The sequence below is a fragment of the Mauremys reevesii genome, unplaced genomic scaffold, assembly GCF_016161935.1.
Source record: "Mauremys reevesii isolate NIE-2019 unplaced genomic scaffold, ASM1616193v1 Contig106, whole genome shotgun sequence".
Lineage (NCBI taxonomy): Eukaryota > Metazoa > Chordata > Testudines > Geoemydidae > Mauremys > Mauremys reevesii.
This window is the reverse complement of record NW_024100723.1, coordinates 30,221-53,362: the sequence shown is the minus strand read 5'-3', so window position 1 is coordinate 53,362 and position 23,142 is coordinate 30,221. Positions and strand designations below refer to the sequence as shown.

The 23,142-nt window shown below is 54.0% G+C and overlaps 1 protein-coding gene across 1 annotated transcript in view; it reads right to left on the bottom strand.

Annotated features, from left to right (window-relative positions):
* The window catches only part of LOC120392633 (probable E3 ubiquitin-protein ligase makorin-1), a 41,711-nt gene extending 18,739 nt beyond the window's left edge, over positions 1–22,972 (bottom strand). The window contains exons 1-5 of the mRNA XM_039517392.1: positions 22,942–22,972; positions 17,606–17,729; positions 15,949–16,062; positions 12,010–12,149; positions 11,341–11,521 (exon numbers count right to left, since the gene is read on the bottom strand). Coding sequence (XP_039373326.1) covers positions 11,341–11,521; positions 12,010–12,149; positions 15,949–16,062; positions 17,606–17,729; positions 22,942–22,972 — 590 coding nt within the window. The remainder of the gene's footprint in view (positions 1–11,340; positions 11,522–12,009; positions 12,150–15,948; positions 16,063–17,605; positions 17,730–22,941) is intronic.
* Between the last annotated feature and the right edge of the window lie 170 nt (positions 22,973–23,142).

Here is a 23,142-nt window from a genome sequence, read left to right as displayed (position 1 = left end):
GCATCATAACGCAGGGCCCCCCAGAGGTTTCCGGGGGCCTGGGATCTTCGGCGGCGGGTGGCCCTTCCATTCCAGGACCCGCCGCCGAATTACCGCCAAAGACCCGGCTGCGCTTCGGCGGTAATTCGCCAGCAGGGGGTCCTTCCACCCTGGAGCGGAAGGACCCTCCGCCGGCGAAGACCGGGAGCAGAAGAAGCTCCAGGACCCGCGAGAGTTTTCCGGGGCCCCCGGAGCGAGTGAAGGACCCCGCTCCAGGGCCCCCGAAAAACTCTTGTGAGGGCCCCTGTGGGGCCCGGGGCCTGGGGCAAATAGCCCCTCTAGCCCCCACCCCCGGGCGGCCCTGTCATAACAACACGCAGAAAGTCCTCCTTAGTTCTGCGTGGCCACTTTCTCATTCTGTGCAGCCTTTCAGCCGGCAATAACAAAGAGGGAGGCTGGGCTCCCAAGGTCATCTCTGAAGTTTAAATGCAACATTTTACAGAAGCGGCATTGTTTGCAACACACAGACCACTGATCCAGTGATTTAAAAAAAAAAAGCCAGTCTTCACACACCTGTCACTAACTGGTTGACCCTAGGCAAGAACACATGAGCCAGAAGACCCCCAAAATGGCAAGTAGCCGCAGGGGCAGGGGAAATCAGTGTTCCTGGACCCTACTGTACACTGGGCACATGGCTCTTGGAGAGCCAGCACTGGGGCGGGGAGGGGCTGATAATCATTTCCTTTCCCCACATTTTCCACAGTATGTGATCATTATGGAAGAAATCTCACTGCTGAGGATGAGCAGGGAATCAAGGGAGGATCTTCTCCAAGACTGCGGCTTCCGCCCTGGCCCTTATGTGGCTCGCCTGTGTGCAGCAATGGTTCCCTCCCCACCACCCCCCGGTGATGGCACAGTCGTGTGGAAAAGTTACCGTTAATGGGGCAAGAAACAAAGCAGCTCTGCCAAAGAACCTGCGGCAGCGGATTGCCCAGTATCTCCATGAGATACTGGAGATCTCAGAGGCAGATTCCCATGAAGTGAGGGAGTCAATCAACAGCCTGTTCCGCCACTCAGACTGGGCATGTGGGGGTACGTGCATCATACAGAGACAAGCCTGCTTTCTGCAACCCTCTTGCCCCCAACAACTCCACTTACCAGTGGCCTCTTCTCCTGTTTGCTTTGCCAACATCTGACAGCTGTGACTGGCTAGGCTCCTCCAGGGGTAGAAAAGACCTCCTGGCTGCATGCATCTCTGACCTCCGAGTCGTCCTCTGCCTCTGGGTCCCCTTGTGACTCCACATCCTCGTCCCAGATTTCCTCCTCTTGGCTCTGTCCATTCTCCACTGGCACGCGAGCCACTGAAGTATCCACAGTGGTGTTAGCAGTGGAGTGAGGCCACCGCTGAGTATCGCATCCAGCTCTTTGTAGAACCAGCAGCTCATGGGCACAGCACCAGAGCCACAGTTTGCCTCCCGCACCCTGCGGGCAGGGCCGGCTTTAGGAGGTGCAGGGCCCAATTCAAACAGTTTCGATGGGGCCCCGGCAGGGATGACTTTAAAAAAAAAACGTAAAAAGACACGTGGGGCTTGTACTCATCGGGCAGTGCTCCAAGTCTTTGGCGGCGGGTCCTTCACTCACTCCAGGTCTTCAGCGGCACTGAAGGACCCACCGCCGAAGTGCTGCCGAAGACCCAGAGCAAGTGAAAGACTTGCCGCTGAAGTGCTGCTGAAGACCCGGAGCACCGCCAGGTGAGTAAAAATTAAAAAGGCATCTCTAGCCAGGGAAGGGATTCTCACTGGGTGCGAGGCCCTCTTAGGCGCGGGGCCCGATTCGGGGGAATTGATGGAATAGCCCTAAAGCCGGCCCTGCCTGCTGTAGGCATCCCACAGCTCCTTCACTTTGACCCTGCACTGCAGTGTGTCCCGGTCATGGCCCCTTTCTGTCATGCATTGTGAAATGTGTCCATAATTCCTACAGCTGGAGCACAGCTGGGACCAAACAACTTCCTCTCCCCAAATGCTGATGAGGACCAGCAGCTCAGCATTGCTCCAAGTGGGGGATCGCCTGGTCTGTGGAGCAGGCATGGCCACCTGTAAAGATGAGCTGAGACCACGGCATGTATCACCAAGCAAACAGGAAGGGGACTTTCAAAATTGCAAAGGAATTTACAGGGTGGGAATGACAATTGGTCACCTGAAGGCAAGGCAGTAGAGTTCAAACTGATGACCAGAGAGATGAGAACAGGCATTGTGGGACACCTGCCAGAGGCCAATTGCAGCACTATCAATCGACCAGGGTGTTTACACTGGTACCGCAGCACTGTAGCCCTGGCACAGAAAGCTGTACACCTCTCGTTGGGGTGGGTTTTCTACAGTGCTGCAACTGCGCAGTTTCTGTGCACCAAGTGGCTTAGCAGTGTGTACACCTCGGGAGTTACAGCGCTCAAAGCTGCTTTACTGTGCAGAAACTTGCTAGTGTAGACAGGGCCTAGGCTGAATATTGGGAAACACTATTTCACTAGGAGGGTGGTGAAGCACTGGAATGGGTTACCTAGGGAGGTGGTGGAATCTGCAGCCTTAAGAGGTTTTTAGGGCCCAGTTTGACAAAGCCCTAGCTGGGATGATTTAGTTGGGGTTGATCCTGCTTTGAGCAGGGGTTGGACTAGCTGATCTCCGGAGGTCTCTCCCAGTCCTGATCTTCTATGATTCTAGGACATTGCAGACTGGAAGGATGGGAATGAAAAACCCAGACCAGCCACAGGCTGCAGAGCTTAACTTGCATGTGCAGGGCCTGTAAGACCCCACACAATCCTCCACCCACTCATCACCACCATTCCCTGGGGTCTCGGGCCGGGATGGGGCAGCCTGGCTCTCTCCTCCTCTCAGGCTTTGGCAGTGTCTCAGCTTAGAAAACGCCTAGGCCTGGAATAGGTCTCAGGAGCATTGGCAGAGCTGTGTGAGGGGAGCCCACGGCTGGGATGGCAGGAGGCTGCAGTAGGGCAGGATGTGGGGCACTGGCACAGCTGTGAGGGGAATTCCAGCCCTGGAATAGCAGGGTCAGGCCGTGCTGATGTGTCTACCTTGAACTGGCCCACTGGCCTCCAGAACAGCACGTTGTTTGCCTTTGGTCTAATGGCTCCGGGGCTGAGTCACTGCCAGGCTGCAGCCAAGGCTTTAATGACAGCGTGAGACGCTTCTGTGAGCTCCCACCAAATCATGTCTAAGTGTTTACTAAACATCTTTCAGTGAGCCCAGGGCGGGCGCAGGGCCAGACCTCAGGCACTGACTGTGCTGCAACAGGGAACCATGGCAGCTGGACAGAGACTTTGGGCAACCAAACCACCCAGCTCGCTCCGGCACAAACCTGCCTCCTTCAGGCAGGCCCTGCCCTTTGACTCTTGCCCTGCTGGGCTTCTCAAGAAGAGTGGCAGCTTTCGCTGCTGCCCAGGTGAGTTTGCATCTGGGCCATGGACGCCTTGTAGGCTCCCTGCACGTTCAGGCTGGTGTTGAACTGGAGCAGGGTGTGGAGGGAGGGGGGCACAAAGCAGAAAGGTCAGTGATGATGGTGAGGGAGCCAGTTGGCTTATAGCCAGAAGGCAGCAAATCTGAACCTTCAGCTATAGGACTCCATCCATATTCAGCTGCCCTGTGTTCCCAGCAACGGCACCTTGAAGAGGACTTAAGGCTCTTGGTCTCAATTCAAAGTGAGACTGGAATCCTGCCTTTGGCCTGACTATTTCAATGCAAGTTCTTTAGGGCAGTGTATCTATTGGGTTTCCGGGAAACTGGGTGGGCGGAAGCCCGCCCACTGCTACGTGATCCCTTTAGGGCAGTGTAGTGGGGTGGTCCCCTACTCCTGTCTGGGAGGGCTGCAGTGGTAAAAGGAAGTGGCCGCAGCTGGGCCATACCCCATCAGGCCACAGCTGGCCTGTACAGAAAGGCTGGGAACCAGGAGCTCAGACACTCTCCCTCTGCACTCAGAGAGAGGGAGCCTGGCTGCAGGGAGCTAGACACAGGGTACCTGAGTGGAGCAGGGCTGGGGAAAGGGAGAGGAGCCAAGGCGCTCCTGCCTGAAAGCCCCAGGCTGCGGCCTAGCAAAAGGCCAACAGGTACTGGGGGTTGCAGAGGGCAGCCCAGGGGTAGGCAAGGCAGCAGGTCCAAACCCTCCTTGCCAGTGATGAGTGGCTGATCCTGCAGTCTGCCCCAGGGGCTAGACAATGACTGGCAGTAGCCTTATACAGAAGCAAGGTGGGAATAATGGGTGGGGTTCCCCGGGGTGGGGGGAGACCCTAAGACTGAGGGGTTACTGCCACGGGGCAGCGCCCCACATAACAGGGCACTGGGTCCGGGAGGGACACGGGGGCCAAGTGGCAGGTGGATCACCGGCCTGCAGAGGGCGCTCTGGGCTGGAAATCGAGCTAATTCCCAAGGACAACCAACAGGAGGTGCCGACAGGGGTGAGTCCGCACGGTTACAGGCAGGGACTGTGTTTTACAGTGTTCGCTCAGCAACTGGCATGGTGGGGGCCTGAGTGCAGTGAACTAATTAACTAATAACGCCACTCCTCCGCTGAGCAGGAGCGGGTATCAGGCCCTACAGGTTGATTTCTCCTCCAGTAGGAAGCCAGTGATATGGAGTCAGGGTACTGGCTTAGTGCCGCTTGTTTAGTTGCTGTGAATAAACCAGTCCTGGGACAGCGGGGGTCAGACCGCAATCAGAATCCTCAGGCCAGACACCAATGCCTACTTCCCAGGGAGCAACTTCGCTCCCAAGAACTGACTCCAGTTAGAGACATTCAAGGCAGAGAAACAACTCTCCTGCTGCTTGCAACAGCTCCCCCATGAAAGAACCCACATCCCAAAGCTAACCAGGACTTCCTAAGCGTGTCTTCCAAGACTGTGTGCCACTCACACCCCAAGAAAAGGGATTTCTAAGTCTGTGTATAACAGCACCACCTGCCAGAACAATAAGCCTGGGCTGGCTCTGCTGCAGCATGCCACACAAGGCCAAATTGCCCATCCAGCCTCTTATGGTTTGGGTTGATTTGGGTCAGCTGGGTCACGGCTGGTTAGAATTTGGACTCAGAAACTTTTCCTGGTTTCATCTCCAAGCCATTTCTCGGAGGGAGGGAGTGGGGGGGGGCAGCCAGGCATTCAGGGCATGGGTGCCAGCTGGGCACAAGGCTGTGAAGGGACAGGATGGGAGTCAGGTCCCTTGTAGGTTGAAGCTGCAGCACAAGGTGTGAGTGGCAGCTATTTCCCTAGACCACAGCAACTTGCTTAATAACTCCAGGGTGAACAGCCACAAGGAGATGAGGAAGGAAACCCACATGAAATGGCTGTGACAGCTCCCCCTTCCCAACCTTCCAGCCACAGGCTGGGATTGCAGAGCTCTGGCTCACTCCCCAAACCAACCTGGCCACAAGAATTCCGGGCTTCCCAGCTCCCACCCCAAACCCTCCTCTGAATTTCTACAGTTAGGGGGGAGGGATAGCTCAGTGGTTTGAGCATTAGCTTGCTAAACCCAGCATTGTGAGTTCAATCCTTGAAGGGGCCATTTAGGGATTGGGGGCAAAAATCTGTCTGGGGATTGGTCCTGCTTTGAGCAGGGGGTTGGACCAGATGACCTCCTAAGGTCCCTTCCAACCCTGATATTCTGTCTACTTTCTCCTCCTGATGTCCTGCTCCAGACAGATCTCCTTGATGCCACGGGGATGGAGGGGATCCTCTAAATCATAATATATGGAGATATACCTATCTCATAGAACTGGAAGGGACCCCAAAAGATCATCAAGTCCTGCCTTCACTAGCAGGACCAAGTACTGATTTTGCCCCAGATCCATAAGTGGCCTCCTCAAGGATTGAACTCACAACCCTGGGTGTAGCAGGCCAATGCTCACTGCCCACTCATCTCCCCTCCATTCCCAGCTCACCCTGAGTCTGGGAGCCTATGACTGGGCTTCACAACATCTCCATAAAGCTGATCGTTGAGTAGAGGACCCCAACCCCAGCCCTAGGTGCGCCACAGATCCCAGTGGGTGAGCCTCTGCAGGACTCAGCTACCCTGTGCCTTCCAGGGTCACTCGCCCCATGCGGATCTCTCTCAGTAGCCTCCAACAGCTCTTTTGTTGTAAGTGGCTTCCCAGAGGCCTGGCCAAGTCCTGGCTGCCCCTGTCCAGTGCTGAATCAGTGGAGCTTCCCCATCCATGGAGGCAGGTGCAGGGAGAGCACATGTTTGAGCAGGGGGGTGGGAAATAATCAGCCAATCATGTGGGAACCTGTCTTCAGCATAACCCAAGGGCCAGCCCCATCCCTGGCATTGGTTGGCGAGAAGAGGTGGCGAGGGAACCCTTGTGAATGAAGCCCCCACACCAGCCTGCATCGATGTGCCTCAGCTCCGAGCCACTGAGACCCACTACTGAGGTCCCAGGGCAGTTCAGTCTCCACAGTCCATGGGTCTCTCTGGTCACAATGCCAACTGGGGTGTGGGGCGAATTAGCACCAGTGGGAGCGTGTTGGGGAGGAAGCTACTTTCCAGCCACCCACACCCTGGGATCCAGGCTGAGCCCCCAGCATCCAGCTGTGCAAAGCCTGGGGGACACCCCATGAAATCACCCCCCTGCCCCCCACCTCCACCATTTCATTTCAGGCCTCTTGTAATGATGCTTTCCCACCCAGCAAGAAGAAGCCCCACAGCCTAGTCCTTATCGCTGAGCCCATCTCTAGTCAAGCCCTCTGCTGGCTCATAGACTGAGCGTTTTACTGCAGAGACGTGGGCAGCAGGCAGGCTCATGGGTGCTTAGGGCAGGGGGTGCCAGGCTACAGGACCTTTGTGGGTCGAAGCAGCAGCAGCGCAAGACCATGCAAGTCAAGGGAGGCTGCTAATGCGTGCCTCTGATATTGCCCAACCTCTCCAAAAGAGGCTGTTGCACAAAGCATTGGTTAAATATCACTAGACCCAAGGAAAACATTGCCTAAGAGCCCCAGGCACATGTCCAAAGGAAACAGATCATCACAGGCAGTTAGCTGCCCAGAAGGATGCCTCAGCATATCCTGGATCCATCCCCATGTGAATTCCAGCACCATTTGCTTCCCTGCCGGCCTGGTGAATTGGCCAGCATGCTCAGATATTGCAGAGGATCCCCAGACTGGCAATAGCCAGCGTTCTCTTCCCAGTACTGGCCTCCCCTACATGCACCGTGCTCCCCGCTCTCGCACCACCTGATCCCCAGGGCCCAGAGAGAATGAAAGGGGGAGACAGTTACCAGGCTGAGCAAGCATCACCTCAACCAGCTCTCTCAGCCCAGCTCTGCTGATTCCCCAAAAGCACGACCCATCACCCACTGCTATCCCAACCTGGGTTCCACCCCAACTGTCCACCCCACCCCCGGAGCGCTGCCCCAGCCCCGCAAACCCTACCCACACCACAGCCCCAGATTATCCCACCGCCACCCCTCAGCTCTGGCAATGCACCCACATCCTGACTCCATTGTCCCAGGGCCAGCTCTATGCAGCCATTCCCCAGCCCATTCCCATCCCTGTCTCCCCTAAACTGTCCCTCCCTGGGTCCATTGATCCTTGTTTCACCACAGTCCACCTCGCCTTAGGAGTCAGTAATGCTCTGAAGTGACCAGGATGTCGTCACAGTGCTGGATAGGCAATGGAAATGCCTGTGGATCCCTGGTAGGACAAGCCAAGACCCCATCACTTGCCAAGGAGGGCAGGTAACCCAAACTCTAGCATGCAGCAGGGAAACAGAAAACAAGTGTCCCTAGAGATAGATACAGGACAGGCCCAACAAGGAAAATATCAGAACACCACTGGCCATCACATACAGCCCCCAGCTAAAATCTCTCCAGCACATCATCAATGATCTACAACTCATCCTGGAAAACGATCCCTCACTCTCATAGACCCGGGAGGGCAGGCAGGCCAGTCCTCACTTACAGACAGCCCCCCAACCTGAAGCAAATACTCACCGTAACACAGAAACACTAACCCAGGAACCATTCCCTATAACAAACCTTGTTGCCTACTCTGCCCCCATATCTACTCTAGCGACACCATCATAGGACCCAACCACATCAGCCGCACCATCAGGGACTCATTCACCTGCACATCTACTAAGATGATATATGCCATCAGGGGCCAGCAATGCCCTCTGCCATGTACATTGGCCAAACCGACAGTCTCTATGTAAAAGAATAAATGGACACAAATCGGATATCAGGAATAGTAACATACAAAAGCCAGTAGGAGAGCACTTCAGTCTCCTGGACATTCTATAACAGATTTAAAAGTAGCCATCCTTCAACACAAAAACTTTAGAAACAGACTTCAAAGAGAAACTGCAGAACTAAAATTCATTTGCAAATTTAACACCATTAATTTGGGCTTGAATAGGGACTGGAAGTGGCTAGCTCATTACAAAAGCAACTTTCCCCTCTCCTGGAATTGATACCTCCCCATCAATTATTGGGAGTGGACCACATCCACCTTGATTGTATTGGCCTTGTTAACACTGGTTCTCCACTTGTAAGGTAACTCCCTTCTCTTCATGTGTCAGTATATTTATGCCTGCATCTGTAATTTTCACTCCATGCATCTGAAGAAGTGGGTTTTTTATCCAAGAAAGTTTATGCGCAAATAAATCTGTTAGTCTTTAAGGTGCCACCGGACTCCTCGTGTCATCCCTGGAGCTTCTGGCCATGTGACTGGCAAGTGCAATGGGGACAGATGGAGTGGTCACTCATCACAAGGAGGTTTGCTTTGGTAGAATATCCCATCCAGCCCATGTCCTTCCATGGGTGTTAAGAATTAAAGATTAGACCCCCCCAGCGGGTGTAATTTAAAGTAGCTCAGCTGCCTTCCATGGAGCTTCCCCAGTTGAGGGTCTGGCCATTGGATGCAGTCCTTCATCTCTCTCCTGGAGAAGGCCATCACTTCCAAACCCCTGAATGCCACAGAAGCACATGGCTTGAGGAACCACCAATAGTCTGTGGAGCCTTTTGCCCCAGGTTAGGAGGTACCAGAAGTTGCAACTTTGTGGTGACCCATACCTGAAATGAATTTGGTAGGACTCAGTGCAGTGGCCAGGCATCCCCACCATGGAACCACCTTCGAGAGAGGCCATGGAAAATGGGCCTTGGAAACGTGAACTCCCTTTCAAGCCCAGCTGTGGGCCTCCAGGCTAGGGCTGAGGTACCTGGGGAGAAGAGGTGAGGCCAGCCCAGTGTCCCTGCCAGGCCAAGCTGTGGAAGACCAGGAGCTTTGGTCTCCAGGACTCTCATCCAGTTCCTTTTACCAGTCCTAGAGCCACTTCATTGTGCTGCCTCCCCGCCCCCAGCCCTCAGATCCCAAGTGCGGAGGAGTCTGTGGCCTGGAGACAGTGCGGGGTGTGGAGGGAGGATCCAGAGGCTGCAGTATTGATGCGGTCAGGGAGGGAGAGGAGGGCGCCGAGGCTCTGGCATGTGGTGACGGAAAAAAGAGTTTGCGAGACCATCACTGAGGACGGAAATAGTCAGTCGCTCATTCTGGGTAAGAGAAGGAGGAATCCAGGTACCAGCCTGCCAACAGAGGGGTCATCAGTGGTCCTTTGAGCTCATAGCCACAGCGGAGCCATGCTGTCCAGAGAGGAGTCAGCTCCGCACCTCCTTCGCTCCAGAGGACGGTCTCATTGGTGGAGCCACTGCTCTGGGATGTGGAGGCAGGGGAGGGAGGATGCATGGGCCCAAATGGGGAACATCAATTCTGCCTTTACATCATGAAACCCAGCTGCCTCCCAGGGTGGTTCAAGGAACCGCAGCTGCCCCTGCCTGGGACATCATGCAGGGTCAGATGCATGGTGTAGATCAGCCTTTCTGTCCCAGGATCCTTTCCCAACCACTAGCTGGGTTCAGCAGGACTTAGCAGGTGCTGTGGGAGGAGAGAGAGCTCAGTGGTTTGAGCATCGGCCTGCTATATCCAGGGTTGCATGTTCAATTCTTGAGAGGACCATCTGGGGCAAAAATCAGTACTTGGTCCTGCTAGTGAAGGCATGGGGCTGGACTCAACAACCTTTCAAGGTCTCTTCCAGTTCTAGGAGATAGGACGTGTCTGTTAATTTAAATCTATAATGGCTGACAGGAGTAATGGAGTCACCTCTCTGACCCACCCATGGATTGCAAACGCCTGGCTATGTATAACACCCTCCAGTGCATCCTTCTCTCTGACTCCCACTACTGCAGCCTCTGAGCACTTCCCAGGCAGCTAAAGATAGCACAGTGACAGCCTTCCTTTCTCCATTCCCAGCCCAGAGAGGAGGGAGCCAGAGTCCTTAACAGAGCTCTTCTGTATTGTTCTGCTGGAAGGCATAAATGGTCCTGTCAACCAGTTCTTTGATCTCTAGACAATTGCAGCAATATTGAGGCTGGGGCTGCGCCATAGAGCTAATAGAGGCTCCATGACCTCCATTTCCTCCCTTTCAGTTTTCCGATTTCCCCCTAGGTCAATCAGGTTCTGGCTGTGGCTGCCTGGAACATTCCTCAGAATGTGGGAATTGATTGGACATGGTGATCCAAATGCCCTCTGTCTGCTGAACAACCAGAGACCATTTTGGGTGAGGCAGGGGCTCTATTTTACTTTATCGCAGTGCAATGCCTTGCCGTTAAATACCAGCGAGGCCAGGAGTGCAGTGAGATTCAGGAAAGGATCCTTCTGCTTGATTCAGGGCATGAGCCGCCTTCTATCAGACAGGAACAGTGGTGGTAGTTGAGGATTCTTAGAGTCACTAGTCGGGTCTTTCCTTGAACCCATCGCTCACACCGTGCAGCGATTCAGAGACCCAGCACACAGAGGGTGGGGTGAAAGCCTGGCTTTCTGCTCACATAGACCCTTACCGTTGTGTATTTGGTTGTCATGGTTTTTGGTTCCTATGGTAACTGAGTTAGATTATTAGGGGATAGCTCAGCCAGCTTCAGCCGGCTGGGTGAGTTCTCTGAGTCTGTAAATAAAATGGTGGTTTTGTTAGCTGTCTGCTGTCTGGCCTCAAGTGATTTCTTCCTAAACCGGCTGCCCCCAAGGATATAACACTTACCTCCTTGCTCTATGCCTCCTAGTGGGTACCCTGAGTAGTGGCGCTAACCGTCACAACTAAACTCACAGACATTGCTCCTAGAGACAGGCTATCCCAGCAGAGCACCAAGCCACAGAGCCTCCGCATGCCAGGCCAGCCTAGAGCAGCCAGCATTGCAGCATTCCTAGACTCAGCCCTGCAGACAAGCCCAGCCTTTGCAATGCTGCCCTGGGTGCAGGACGCTGGCAGGGCAGCACGGTTAGCTTGGTCAGGCCCCCAGAGCAGCCTCCGTGCACCAGGTACCTACGTGAGGGTGCAGATGCACTTGGCCGAGTCCCGGAGGTCCCACATCTTGATGTAGGAGGTTGAGACGGTGAAGACCAGCCCCGAGTGGTTGCAGTACTTGATGGACACCACATTGTTGGGGTGGCCCTTCAGCGAGGTGATTTCCTGGCCCATCACCAGGTTCCACATTTTGCAGCTCCAGTCTGGGAGAGGAAGCAGGAGCACATGACACTGCAGGACCTTTCCGTCCTCAGCACAGGAACCCCACAGCTCCCCCCGTCACTGCCTCCCCCTGCTCCCAGGGGCGAGAGGGGAGCTCAGTCCCCGTGGGCCACCCAGCCCCTGGCACCTGCGCCGGACCTGCCAAGGGAGGGAGGGTCTATCAGTGCCAGGTAAACACCTGCCCACTAGAGGCTGGGCAGAGGCCCCAACAACTGGCTTCAGGGATGTCACCACACAGCTGTTCAGCCTAATGACTCATGCAGCATGGCTGCCCTCTGCTGGGGGGAGCCAGAACTGCACTGGCCCGTTGTGGGGCTTGGGGCTCTCAGGCAGGCCGGCGCTGTCCGAGCAGGAGGCTCGTGGCCTGTCCCGGCAGTTCAGGGCGGCTCAGCCACGCCCTGGGGTAACAGGCTCACTCCCAGCGATCACACCCAGAGCTCAGCAGCCAGCCCGCCCCCGAGGCGCGCACCTTTGGATCCGGAGAAGAGCAGCTCGTCGGTGGCATCCACACAGAGAATGGGCTTGGAGTGTCCCTCCGCCAGGGAACTGCACTGCAGGGGGGCCGTCCAGGCACTCCTGGCACCACCCGCGGGGTTAATGAGGCCCCTTCTGTGGGAGAGAGAAAGGGTGTCAGCAGGGGGTCGCTGGCTGGGTGACCCAGGACAAAGCCAGATCCCACCCGCAAGGCTGCCAGGACCTGCTAGTGGGGCTCCATAAGAACATAAGAACGGCCGTACCGGGTCAGACCAAAGGTCCATCTAGCCCAGTATCTGTCTACCGACAGTGGCCAATGCCAGGTGCCCCAGAGGGAGTGAACCTAACAGGCTATGATCAAGTGATCTCTCTCCTGCCATCCAGCTCCATCCTCTGATGAACAGAGGCTAGGGACACCATTCTTACCCATCCTAGCTAATAGCCATTTATGGACTTAGCCACCATGAATTTATCCAGTCCCCTTTTAAACATTGTTATAGTCCTCACCTTCACAACCTCCTCAGGTAAGGAGTTCCTCAAGTTGACTGTGCGCTGCGTGAAGAAGAACTTCCTTTTATTTGTTTTAAACCTGCTGCCTAATAATTTCATTTGGTGACCCCTAGTTCTTGTATTATGGGAATAAGTAAATAACTTTTCCTTATCCACTTTCTCAACATCACTTATGATTTTATATACCTCTATCATATCCCCCCTTAGTCTTCTCTTTTCCAAGCTGAAGAGTCCTAACTAACCTCTTTAATCTTTCCTCATATGGGACCCTCTCTAAACCCCTAATCATTGTAGTTGCCCTTTTCTGAACCTTTTCTAGTGCTAGAATATCTTTTTTGAGGTGAGGAGACCACATCTGTACACAGTATTCGAGATGTGGGTGTACCATAGATTTATATAAGGGCAATAATATATTCTCAGTCTTGTTTTCTATCCCCTTTTTAATGATTCCTAACATCCTGTTTGCTTTTTTGACCGCCTCTGCACACTGCGTGGACATCTTCAGAGAACTATCCACGATGACTCCAAGATCTTTTTCCTGACTCATTGTAGCTAAATTAGCCCCCATCATGTTGTATGTATAGTTGGGGTTATTTTTTCCAATGTGCATTACTTTACATTTATCCACATTAAATTTTGTTGCCCAATCACTTAGTTTTGTGAGATCTTTTTGAAGTTCTTCACAATCTGCTTTGGACTTAACTATCTTGAGCAGTTTAGTATCATCTGCAAACTTTGCCACCTCATTGTTTACCCCTTTCTCCAGATCATTTATGAATAAATTGAATAGGATTGGTCCCAGGACTGACCCTTGGGGAACACCACTAGTTACCCCTCTCCATTCTGAGAATTTACCATTAATTCCTACCCTTTGTTCCCTGTCTTTTAACCAGTTCTCAATCCATGAAAGGACCTTCCCTTTTATCCCATGACAGCTTAATTTACATAAGAACCTTTGGTGAGGGACCTTGTCAACGGCTTTCTGGAAATCTAAGTACACTATGTCCACCGGATCCCCCTTGTCCACATGTTTGTTGACCCCTTCAAAGAACTCTAATAGATTAGTAAGACACGATTTCCCTTTACAGAAACCATGTTGACTACTGCTCAACGGTTTATGTTTTTCTATGTGTCTGACAATTTTATTCTTAACTATTGTTTCGACTAATTTGCCCGGTACCGATGTTAGACTTACCGGTCTGTAATTGCCGGGATCACCTCTAAAGCCCTTTTTAAATATTGGCGTTACATTAGCTAACTTCCAGTCATTGGGTACCGATGCCGATTTAAAGGACAGGTTACAAACCTTAGATAATAGTTCCGCAACTTCACATTTGAGTTCTTTCAGAACTCTTGGGTGAATGCCATCTGGTCCCGGTGACTTGTTAATGTTGAGTTTATCAATTAATTCCAAAACCTCCTCTAGTGACACTTCAATCTGTGACAGTTCCTCAGATTTGTCACATACAAAAGCCAGCTCAGGTTTGGGAATCTCCCTAACATCCTCAGCCGTGAAGACTGAAGCAAAGAATCCATTTAGTTTCTTCGCAATGACTTTATCGTCTTTAAGCGCTCCTTTTGTATTTCGATCGTCAAGGGGCCCCACTGGTTGTTTAGCAGGCTTCCTGCTTCTGATGTACTTAAAAAACATTTTGTTATTACCTTTGGAGTTTTTGGCTAGCCGTTCTTCAAACTCTTCTTTGGCTTTTCTTATTACACTCTTGCACTTAAGTTGGCAGTGTTTGTGCTCCTTTCTATTTGCCTCACTAGGATTTGACTTCCACTTTTTAAAGGAAGTCTTTTTATCTCTCACTGCTTCTTTTACATGGTTGTTAAGCCATGGTGGCTCTTTTTTAGTTCTTTTACTGTTTTTCTTAATTTGGGGTATACATTGAAGTTGGGCCTCTATTATGGTGTCTTTAAAAAGGGCCCATGCAACTTGCAGGGATTTCACTTTAGTCACTGTACCTTTTAACTTTTGTCTAACTAACCCCCTCATTTTGGTATAGTTCCCCCTTTTGAAATTAAATGCCACAGTGTTGGGCAGTTGAGGTGTTCTTCCCACCACAGGGATGTTGAATGCAATTGTATTATGGTCTCTATTTCCAAGCGGTCCTGCTATAGTTACCTCTTGGACCAGCTCCTGCGCTCCAGAGCAAAGCAAACCACAGACAGAGGCTGTGGGGAAGCCGGCTCCCCAGACAGGCCCCCCGGGGGCAGGTCACACCCTGTTGGTGCTAATGGCTCAGGGACTCGTGCAGACCCTGCCTTGGCTGGGGGCAGGGGGGGGGAGGGGTGAGAGCCCAGCTGGGACTGCTGGGACCTAGGGCAGGGTGGGGATGGTAGAGGGGGCATCGAAGGCCCAGCTGGGACTGCCAGCTCTGGGGCCATTCCCGGCGCCAGCCATGGGAGTCACTGTCTGCCATTCACTGCTCTTGGGGCTGGGCTCCCTGGAGATTCACCCAGGGCCGGCTCTAGGCACCAGCAAACCAAGCAAGTGCTTGGGGCGGCACATTTTCAGGGGCGGCATTCTGGACAGCATTTTTTTCCTGCTTCAGGTGGCAAAAGCCTAGAGCCGGCCCTGGCAGCAGCAGTGCGTTGTGCGCAGGGGGCGCCCTGGGGCCGCTGCGGTTCGCGCCTTGGGGGAGCAGTGCCCGCACCTTGTGGCTGGGCTGGGCGGGCTCCGAGCAGGGGACACTCAGGCTGGGGGCTGCCCTGCGGGGCTCACGGAGCCGCCTGCAGGTGCCACAGGGCGGCCACCCCCCAGCGCCGCAGCCAGAGCTGAGTGAAGCGGCCCGAGCCACCCAGGGACTGCGGCAGGGCAGCCAGAAGCAGCAGGACCGTAGAGAGCAGGGCGCTGCCATGCGGGGCCCACATCCCGCTCTCTGGGGCTCTGCTCTCTGGGGCTACCCTGCCCTGGTTCTCAGCCCTGCGGGGGCGGTCCCCACGCTCTGCCCTCCTGGGTCCCGGACGGTCCTGGAGGCGGGAGCCCTGGCTGGAGGGACCCTGGGCTGAGGCACAGCCCGGGAGCCCCACTGCGTCCCTCGACCCTGCCAGCGCCAGGCCGGCTGGAGCCGAGGGAGGAGAGAGTGGAGTCAGCACTGGTGGTGGAGAGCCCAGGGCTGGGGCGGCAGGGAGTGCGGGTGGGGTGGAGTAGGAGGGATGGGGAGACCCCAGGGCTGGGGCAGCAAGAGGTGCGGGGGGGGGGGAGAGCCCAGCGCTGGTGCAGCAGAGGGTGTGGATGGGGTGGGGTAGGGGGACAGGGAGAGCCCAATGCTGGGGCAGAAGGGGGTGCATGTAGGGGGGGGAGAGCCCAGGGCTGGGACGGGGGCAGCCAAATTCCTTTTTCCTTGAGGCGGCAAAAAACCTAGAGCCGGCCCTGGATTCACCTTCCCACCCGCTCCTTCCCCCGTGAGGCTCTTACTTGTCCAGCGCGGAGCCCTGGCTCTGGTTGCTGGTGAGGCGAGAGAAGACGTCGTGGTTGTTGCACGGCCTGGTGGGAGGGGATGAGGGAGATGTGAAGCCAACGTCCGAAGTCCTGAGCCAGGGTGTTCAGAAAGAGACCCAGGATTACAAGCCTGGTCCAGGGATCTACTACCTGCCCCGCACCTCCACTCAGCACAGGGAGGCCTGCAGTGCTAGCCCATGGCACAGCTGGATCCAGCCCCGAGCACTATACCTGGGCACAGCTGATTGCACAGGCCGATCCCCCCATGGGGCTAGGCCCACGTGCTCTCCAGCCTCTTCCCAGCTCACCTGCATTAGGGGGTGCTGTGCTTGGTGTGTCGAACTGGGAATGTTCTTAATGTGTTCTTTGAATGCTGAGTGGGGAGTGTTGGCCTGGGAAGGTTGCAGGGGAGTTTTGCTGGGACTGTCTGCATTGGGGGATGGGAGACTTTCCTTGAGGGAGGATACCTGAGCAGGTAACATGAGAACCCTAGAAGGGGGTTGGAGGCCAGGTGACACCTCTGCCCGGGAACTGGACAAAGGGTGGGAGAGGAGCCGGGGGGAGGCTAAGTGAGAGGCTGGAGGGAGTTTCAGTTTGGAGCTGGCTGGGAAAATGGAGAGGAGTCCAGATGGGGCTCTGATCTCCCAACGGGGCTCTGGCTTTCCTGCCCCCCACCCCAAGAGGGACCTAACTGAGGGCGTCCTGTTGTCTGAACCTGCAAGACCTGTCTTGGACTGTGTTCCTGTCGTCTAAATAAACCTTGTGTTTTACTGGCTGGCCGAGAGTCATGGTGAATCACAGGAAGCCTGAGGTGCAGGGCCTTGTCTCCCCCACACTCCGTGGCACTCGGTACCCTACCCATCCTCAGCCTGAGCCCCCCGGCCCAGCGTTAGCGGGCACTCTGCTCTGTACCCTACACCCCGCATCTCCCAGCCCTGCTTCCCAGCGTTAGTGGGCACTGTGCTCTGTACCCTACACCCCGCATCTCCCAGCCCTGCTGCCCAGCATTAGAGGCGCTGTGCTCTGTACCCTACACCCCGCATCTCCCAGCCCTGCTGCCCAGCATTAGAGGTGCTGTGCTCTGTACCCTACACCCCGCATCTCCCAGCCCTGCTGCCCAGCGTTAGTGGGCACTGTGCTCTGTACCCTACACCCCGCATCTCCCAGCCCTGCTGCCCAGCGTTAGCGGGCACTGTGCTCTGTACCCTACACCCCGCATCTCCCAGCCCTGCTGCCCAGCATTAGAGGTGCTGTGCTCTGTACCGTACACCCCGCATCTCCCAGCCCTGCTGCCCAGCGTTAGCGGGCACTGTGCTCTGTACCCTACACCCCGCATCTCCCAGCCCTGCTGCCCAGCATTAGAGGTGCTGTGCTCTGTACCCTACACCCCGCATCTCCCAGCCCTGCTGCCCAGTATTAGGGGGTGCTGCACTCCATACCTGACACATCCCCAGCCCCAACCCCCCGGCCCGGCGTTAGGGGTGCTGTGCTCTGTACCCTACACATCTCCCAGCCCCAGACCCCTGCTCGGTGTTAGGCAGTTTCTAGTGTCTGCTCGGAGACCCAATTCTGCCATTCTGTCCAGCCACATCTCCTCTCATGAGGCTGAATCCTCCCATCTCCCCAGACTCACCATAGCCCAGGACTTGGGGGGCACCTGCTGGCAAAGTGGCCTCGATCCCCACCATGCAGGCAGGGGTCTTTCAGCCGGCGATAGCCCTTCTCTCGAGCCCCGAGCGCCTGTGTGTCATGGCTGCCTGCAGGGGTTCAACTGCCTCGGGGGAGAGAACAGGGCCTGGCTAGGTAGGGGCTCAAACCGATGAGTGTCAGTTTGGATCCTCAGCGAGCCATAGGGTGCAACATGGGATTGGGGGGGATCAATCCCAGCCAGTTCATCATAGACCTTGTCCCTGAGGTCTCAGTAGAAATGGGGATGTTCACCTGGCTGCACGCAGATGCGAAGGACTGGAGAGGGAGGTGGCGGACGTGCCCTTTTGATGCCCGTGCCTGAGCACATGGGGAGAGCGGGAGCGCAGGCATCGCTGCATGGTACTGCTGGCAAATGTCTGCGACTCAAGTGCCCTGGGTGCACACGCCCCTACAGTGGAAGATCTACAGGCACGGGATGGTGCCTAAGGGGGAGCTACAGAGCCAGTGGTGAGAGGGGTTTGGCCTTTGACAGTCTGCTCTGGGTGCCTGGGCTGTCAGATCCCAGCCAGCCACTGGCATTGCCAGACCTCCCTGATCTATGGTGCTGCTGCTCTCCCTGCTTCTAGGAGTCACTGCCTCCCCCTGGGCCAAGATGTGACAGTGCTGCCCGGGGGAGCCAGCTGAGGTCACTCAATTAGGGTGAACTGCAAACAGAACGGGGCAGACAAACCCCAGAAGCTGGTGGTTATTCCAATACTAATGTAACCCTTCTGCCCCTCTGAGTTGGCAGCAACAAGGGCCGGGTTCAGTATCCAGGGGTTCCGTTTCAATAACACAATGCAAAACCGGCTCGAGCCCCCACCCAGTGACCTGGGACAATTACCTACCACCCCCCCCCGGGTGCCTCTAGGAGGCAATACTTCCCCACTCGCAAGCACGAGGTCTGAGTGTAGCAAAATCCTTTTAATAAAGGAGGGAAACAATGTGGCATCATGTTGGAGAGACACCACAAACAGGACTATACACAAACCATAAGCAAAAACCCACCTCCAAGTACATTTGGCACTGTCCTTAGGGTCTTAAGTCCAATCACCCCAAAGTCCAACAACCCAAAAGTCTCAGTCTCCGGTCAGTGCCACCCCAGAGTTCAAAAGTTTATCTGCAGAGTTTACCCCAGCCTGGGTGGAAATGGGGGGGGGTCACACACACAGGGTGCTAGGGACACCTTACGTGGGCCAGGGCCGACTGCCCCGCTTCTCCGTGGAGTTCTGCTGCAGCCTTCACCACGACTGGCTCCACTCCACCAGTTGTGCCGCTCCTCCAGCAGACCCGTGAACCACGTCAGCCGTCCCCCACAAACCGCTCCACACTGCTCACTGTTCCATGGGCTGCTCCAACGTGCTGCAGGCTGCTCCGCTCTGCCAGCTGCTTGGTGATAGGTCTTCAGGCTCTCCCACTACTTAACACAGCACTCAGTGATCTCAGCTTAGTAAGCTTAGCTCTTTTAGTGATTTCAGCTCCTAGTGATTTCAACTTGTAGTAGGAGAGCCCCACTGCCACATGGCCCAACATGAATTCAGGTCAGCAGCCTCTAGATGGACTCCTAAAGGATTCAAAATTAGCTCTGCTCTTTAACAGTGGAGAGAGGAGGAAGTGCAATTGGTGTTCCAGGCCCTCAAAAGGGGCCCATACCATCCGGTACACACACCAGTCCCCAGCCTCTCTCCCTTCACTGGGTTTTGGAACCCCTGTCCCTTGTCTAGCAAGTACTATTTAATGTAGGTTGAGTCATTTCTGTCATAAAGCAGTCTCATAGTTCCTCATTCACATAATTAAGGTAACAGTCCCTTTTTTTCCTTCCTGCCCCAATAACAAAGAAATTGGGGATTCCACAGTGTGAAAATAACCTTCCCATGCTGCTGTGTGTTATGCTAAGTGGAGTGGGTTTACCAATGCAAATGCACATTCCTAAAATTCCTTTGCCCACTCCTCATAATGTACCACCAGATGTCAGAGTAGGGCTCATCCTGACTCTGCTTACATCCTCCCCCCAGCCGAGAATTTGTCGTCCCGACAAATCACATTCCCTACTATACCAACTTACTGGTCCCCTCCAAAGGGCCTCAGATAGCCCACTTTAGCTTTCACAAACCTGTGTGCTAAATGTATTGGCTCCTCACTAATCACCCCGGGTGCATCGTAAGTTAGCCGTTTCACTGGTCTTATTACTCTGTCTCGCCTATGAAGAAACTCTGTTGCTGTGGTAGGGGGGACATCCTCTTGAGTGACGGATGGGGAGGTTTCCTGTGAGTTCCCCTCGGATACTGGCATAGGCCCCTGCATTTCTAGTTCTAACCGTGGAGGATCGAAGGTGCTTGGGACATCTTCCATCTGTATGTCGCCACTGTCCAATAATCTGTGTAGGTCATTACACGGGGGTTCCACCAGTGGATCAGGAGTGTCAGGAATGGGCCTAAATACTTCTGCCATAGGATTTAGGGCGGAAGAGGAGGTAGTCTCTTTTGATTCAGCTGATCGAGACTGCAATCTTGTCTTCATCCTAGGATACACCATGGTTGTGTCTTCCTCCTCAGACTCACTCTCAGATGTGCTGAGTAGGGGTAGGTTAGCTGCAGGAGGCTGGCTGTCCACGTTGGGAGGTGGCTTTGGTACAGCACCTTCGTTCTGCCCAATTGCCCTGTTGTGGCCCATCTCATAAGGGCTGCCTACCAATTCCCCCACCGGGAGCAAAAGGTTTCTATGCACGGTCTTTGTCTGCCCTGGACCCTCTTCAGGTTTGATCTTGTAGACCGGCAGGTCTCCTAGCTTTTCCATCACCAAGTAAGGTATTGCCTTCCATCTGTCAGCTATCTTGTGTTTGCCAGCAATACCCAAATTTCGCAGCAGGACTCTGTCCCCTGGCTGGAGCTCTTGGACGCACTCCAGCATCATATCGATGTTTGTTACGATCTGCATTCTTCTGAGCTGCAGATGTAGCTATGGTAAGCATCCCGCAGCTTTTCTCGTAGTCGGGATACATATTGCTGATGGATTTCATAGCTATCGCCATCCTCTGATACACCAAAGCACAGGTCTATGGGTAATCTTGGTTCTCGCCAAACATCAAGAGATATGGGGTGACTCGTAGCATCATTCTTGGTGGCGTTGTAGGCGTGCACCAGAAATGCAACATGTTGGCTCCAGGTTGCCTTCTGCTCTGGACGCAAAGTCCCTAACATATCTAACAGGGTTCGGTTGAACCTCTCTGGCTGAGGGTCACCCTGCGGGTGATAAGGCGTTGTCCTCGACTTTTTAATTCCTGCTATCCTCAGCACCTCCTTCAGAAGGTGACTCTCAAAGTCTCGTCCCTGATCCGAGTGTATCCGGGCTGGGAATCCATAAACTGAGAAATTTTATACAAAAAGTACCCGAGCGACAGAGGTGGCCCTCTGATCACGTGTGGATATGCCTGCGATATCACAGATAATGGTCGGTCACGACCAGAATGTTCTCAATATTCCTCTTGTCCACTTCTAAAGACAAGAAATCAATGCAAACCAGCTCCAGAGGTTTGTTGCTGGTAATGTTCTTCAGATATGCAGCCCTCATGGGCAGAGTTTTCCTTTGAACACATCGAGCGCAGGTCTCACATTTCCTGCGAACATCTTCAGCCATCCGGGGCCAATAGAACCTACTTCGGATAAGTTCCAGGGTCCTCTCCATCCCTAAATGTCCAAAGTCATCATGCAGGGCCCTCATGGCCAGGCCTCTGTACTCTTTTGGCAGCACTAGTTGGTTCCGTTGCCTTTGTAGAGGGTCTGTGGTCACACGGTGTAGCACTCCCTGAATCAGTTTTAGCTTGGTCCATTCTCTCAATAGTAGTTTGCCCTCTGGGGTAGGTGGGACAACCGCAGCTGGGCCTCGCCCTCCTTTTGGCAAGTAGCGTATCACGAATGTCAATATCTTGCAGCTGGGCTTCCTGCCAGTCAGCCGCATTGAGCACGGGCAAGGAGATTGGTCCAAAGCAATATAGTTCACTGAAGCAGATGGCACGATTCAGGGGCAGTCCCAAAGCTTCAGCAACGCATCCATGAAGGCTCTCATGGGCCTCTGGCTCTCGGCGACTCACACTGCAAATAGCTCACTCCCTCCGTGGGTATCACAGCAACTCCTGGTGCTTGTGGACGCCTGGACAATGCATCTGCATCTACATTGCTTCTCCCTGATCGGTATTGAATGCTGAAGTCATAGCTAGCCAAAGCGGCCACCCATCTTTGCCCTGTAGCATCCAGTTTAGCACTTGTTAACACATAAGTCAGTGGGTTGTTGTCTGTCCACACCTGGAACTGAGCACCGTACAAGTAGTCTCGAAATTTCTCAGTGATGGCTCATTTCAAGTCCAAGAACTCCAGCTTGTGGGTGGGATAGTGTGTTTCACTATCAGACAGTCCACGGCTGGCAAAGGCTACAGGTTTACGCGTGCCTTCCGCCTCCTGGTACAGTACTGCTCCCAGACCCTCCAAACTGGCATCTGTATGCAGGATAAATGGCTTGCTTGGGTCAGCAAAGACTAGGACAGGGGCATGAGTTAGGCAAGTAATGATTTCTCGAAAAGCCTTTTCACATCTCTCATTCCACCGTGGCCCAAAGGGTTCGAAGGGGCCATAGTGTCTCTGCACAGAAGGCCTTTTATTCTTGGTCTTAGATTTGTTCTTGCTGGACTGATATCCCCTGGTAAGATCATTGAGGGGTTTTACAATTGTAGCATAGTTTTTTACAAATCTGCGGTAGTAGCCACTAAACCCAAGGAAAGTCTTGAGTTCTCTGTAGTTGCTTGACGTGGCCATGTAGTGAGTGCTTCTATTTTATCAGGATCAGTACTCACACCCTCTTGGGACACGATGTGGCCCACATACTTCACTGAGGTCCTGCAGAACTGGCATTTGTCAATTGAAAGCTTCAAACCATAATCCTCCAACCTATCAAGCACTTTAAGAAGTCTTTCTTCATGCTCTTCCAAAGTTCTTCCAAACACAATCAGGTCATCCAAATAAACTAACACTTGCAGTAAATTCATGTCTCCCACAACTTTCTCCATAAGACGTTGAAATGTGGCAGGTGCTCCAGAAATCCCTTGGGGCATGCTCGAACTGATAAAACCCTAATGGGCAGATGAAGGCTGTCTTCTCCTTATCTTCTTCACCCAGAGGGATCTGGTAGTATCCACCTGAAGATCCAACACAGAGAACCACTGGCTTCCCAGTAAACAGTCTAAAGCATCTTGGACTCGAGGCATTGTGTACTGATCAACCACTGTACGGCGGTTCAGCGTGCGGTAGTCAATACACATCCGGATTTTCCCATTCTTTTTACGGACCACCACAATGGGTGAGGCGTATGAGCTGCGGGACTCTGTAATGATGCCATTTGCAGCCAGCTCTTGAAGATGTTGTCGCACATCTTCCATCTCGGAGAGAGCAAGCCTCCTAGATCTCTCTCGGAAAGGTCGGGAGTCATGTA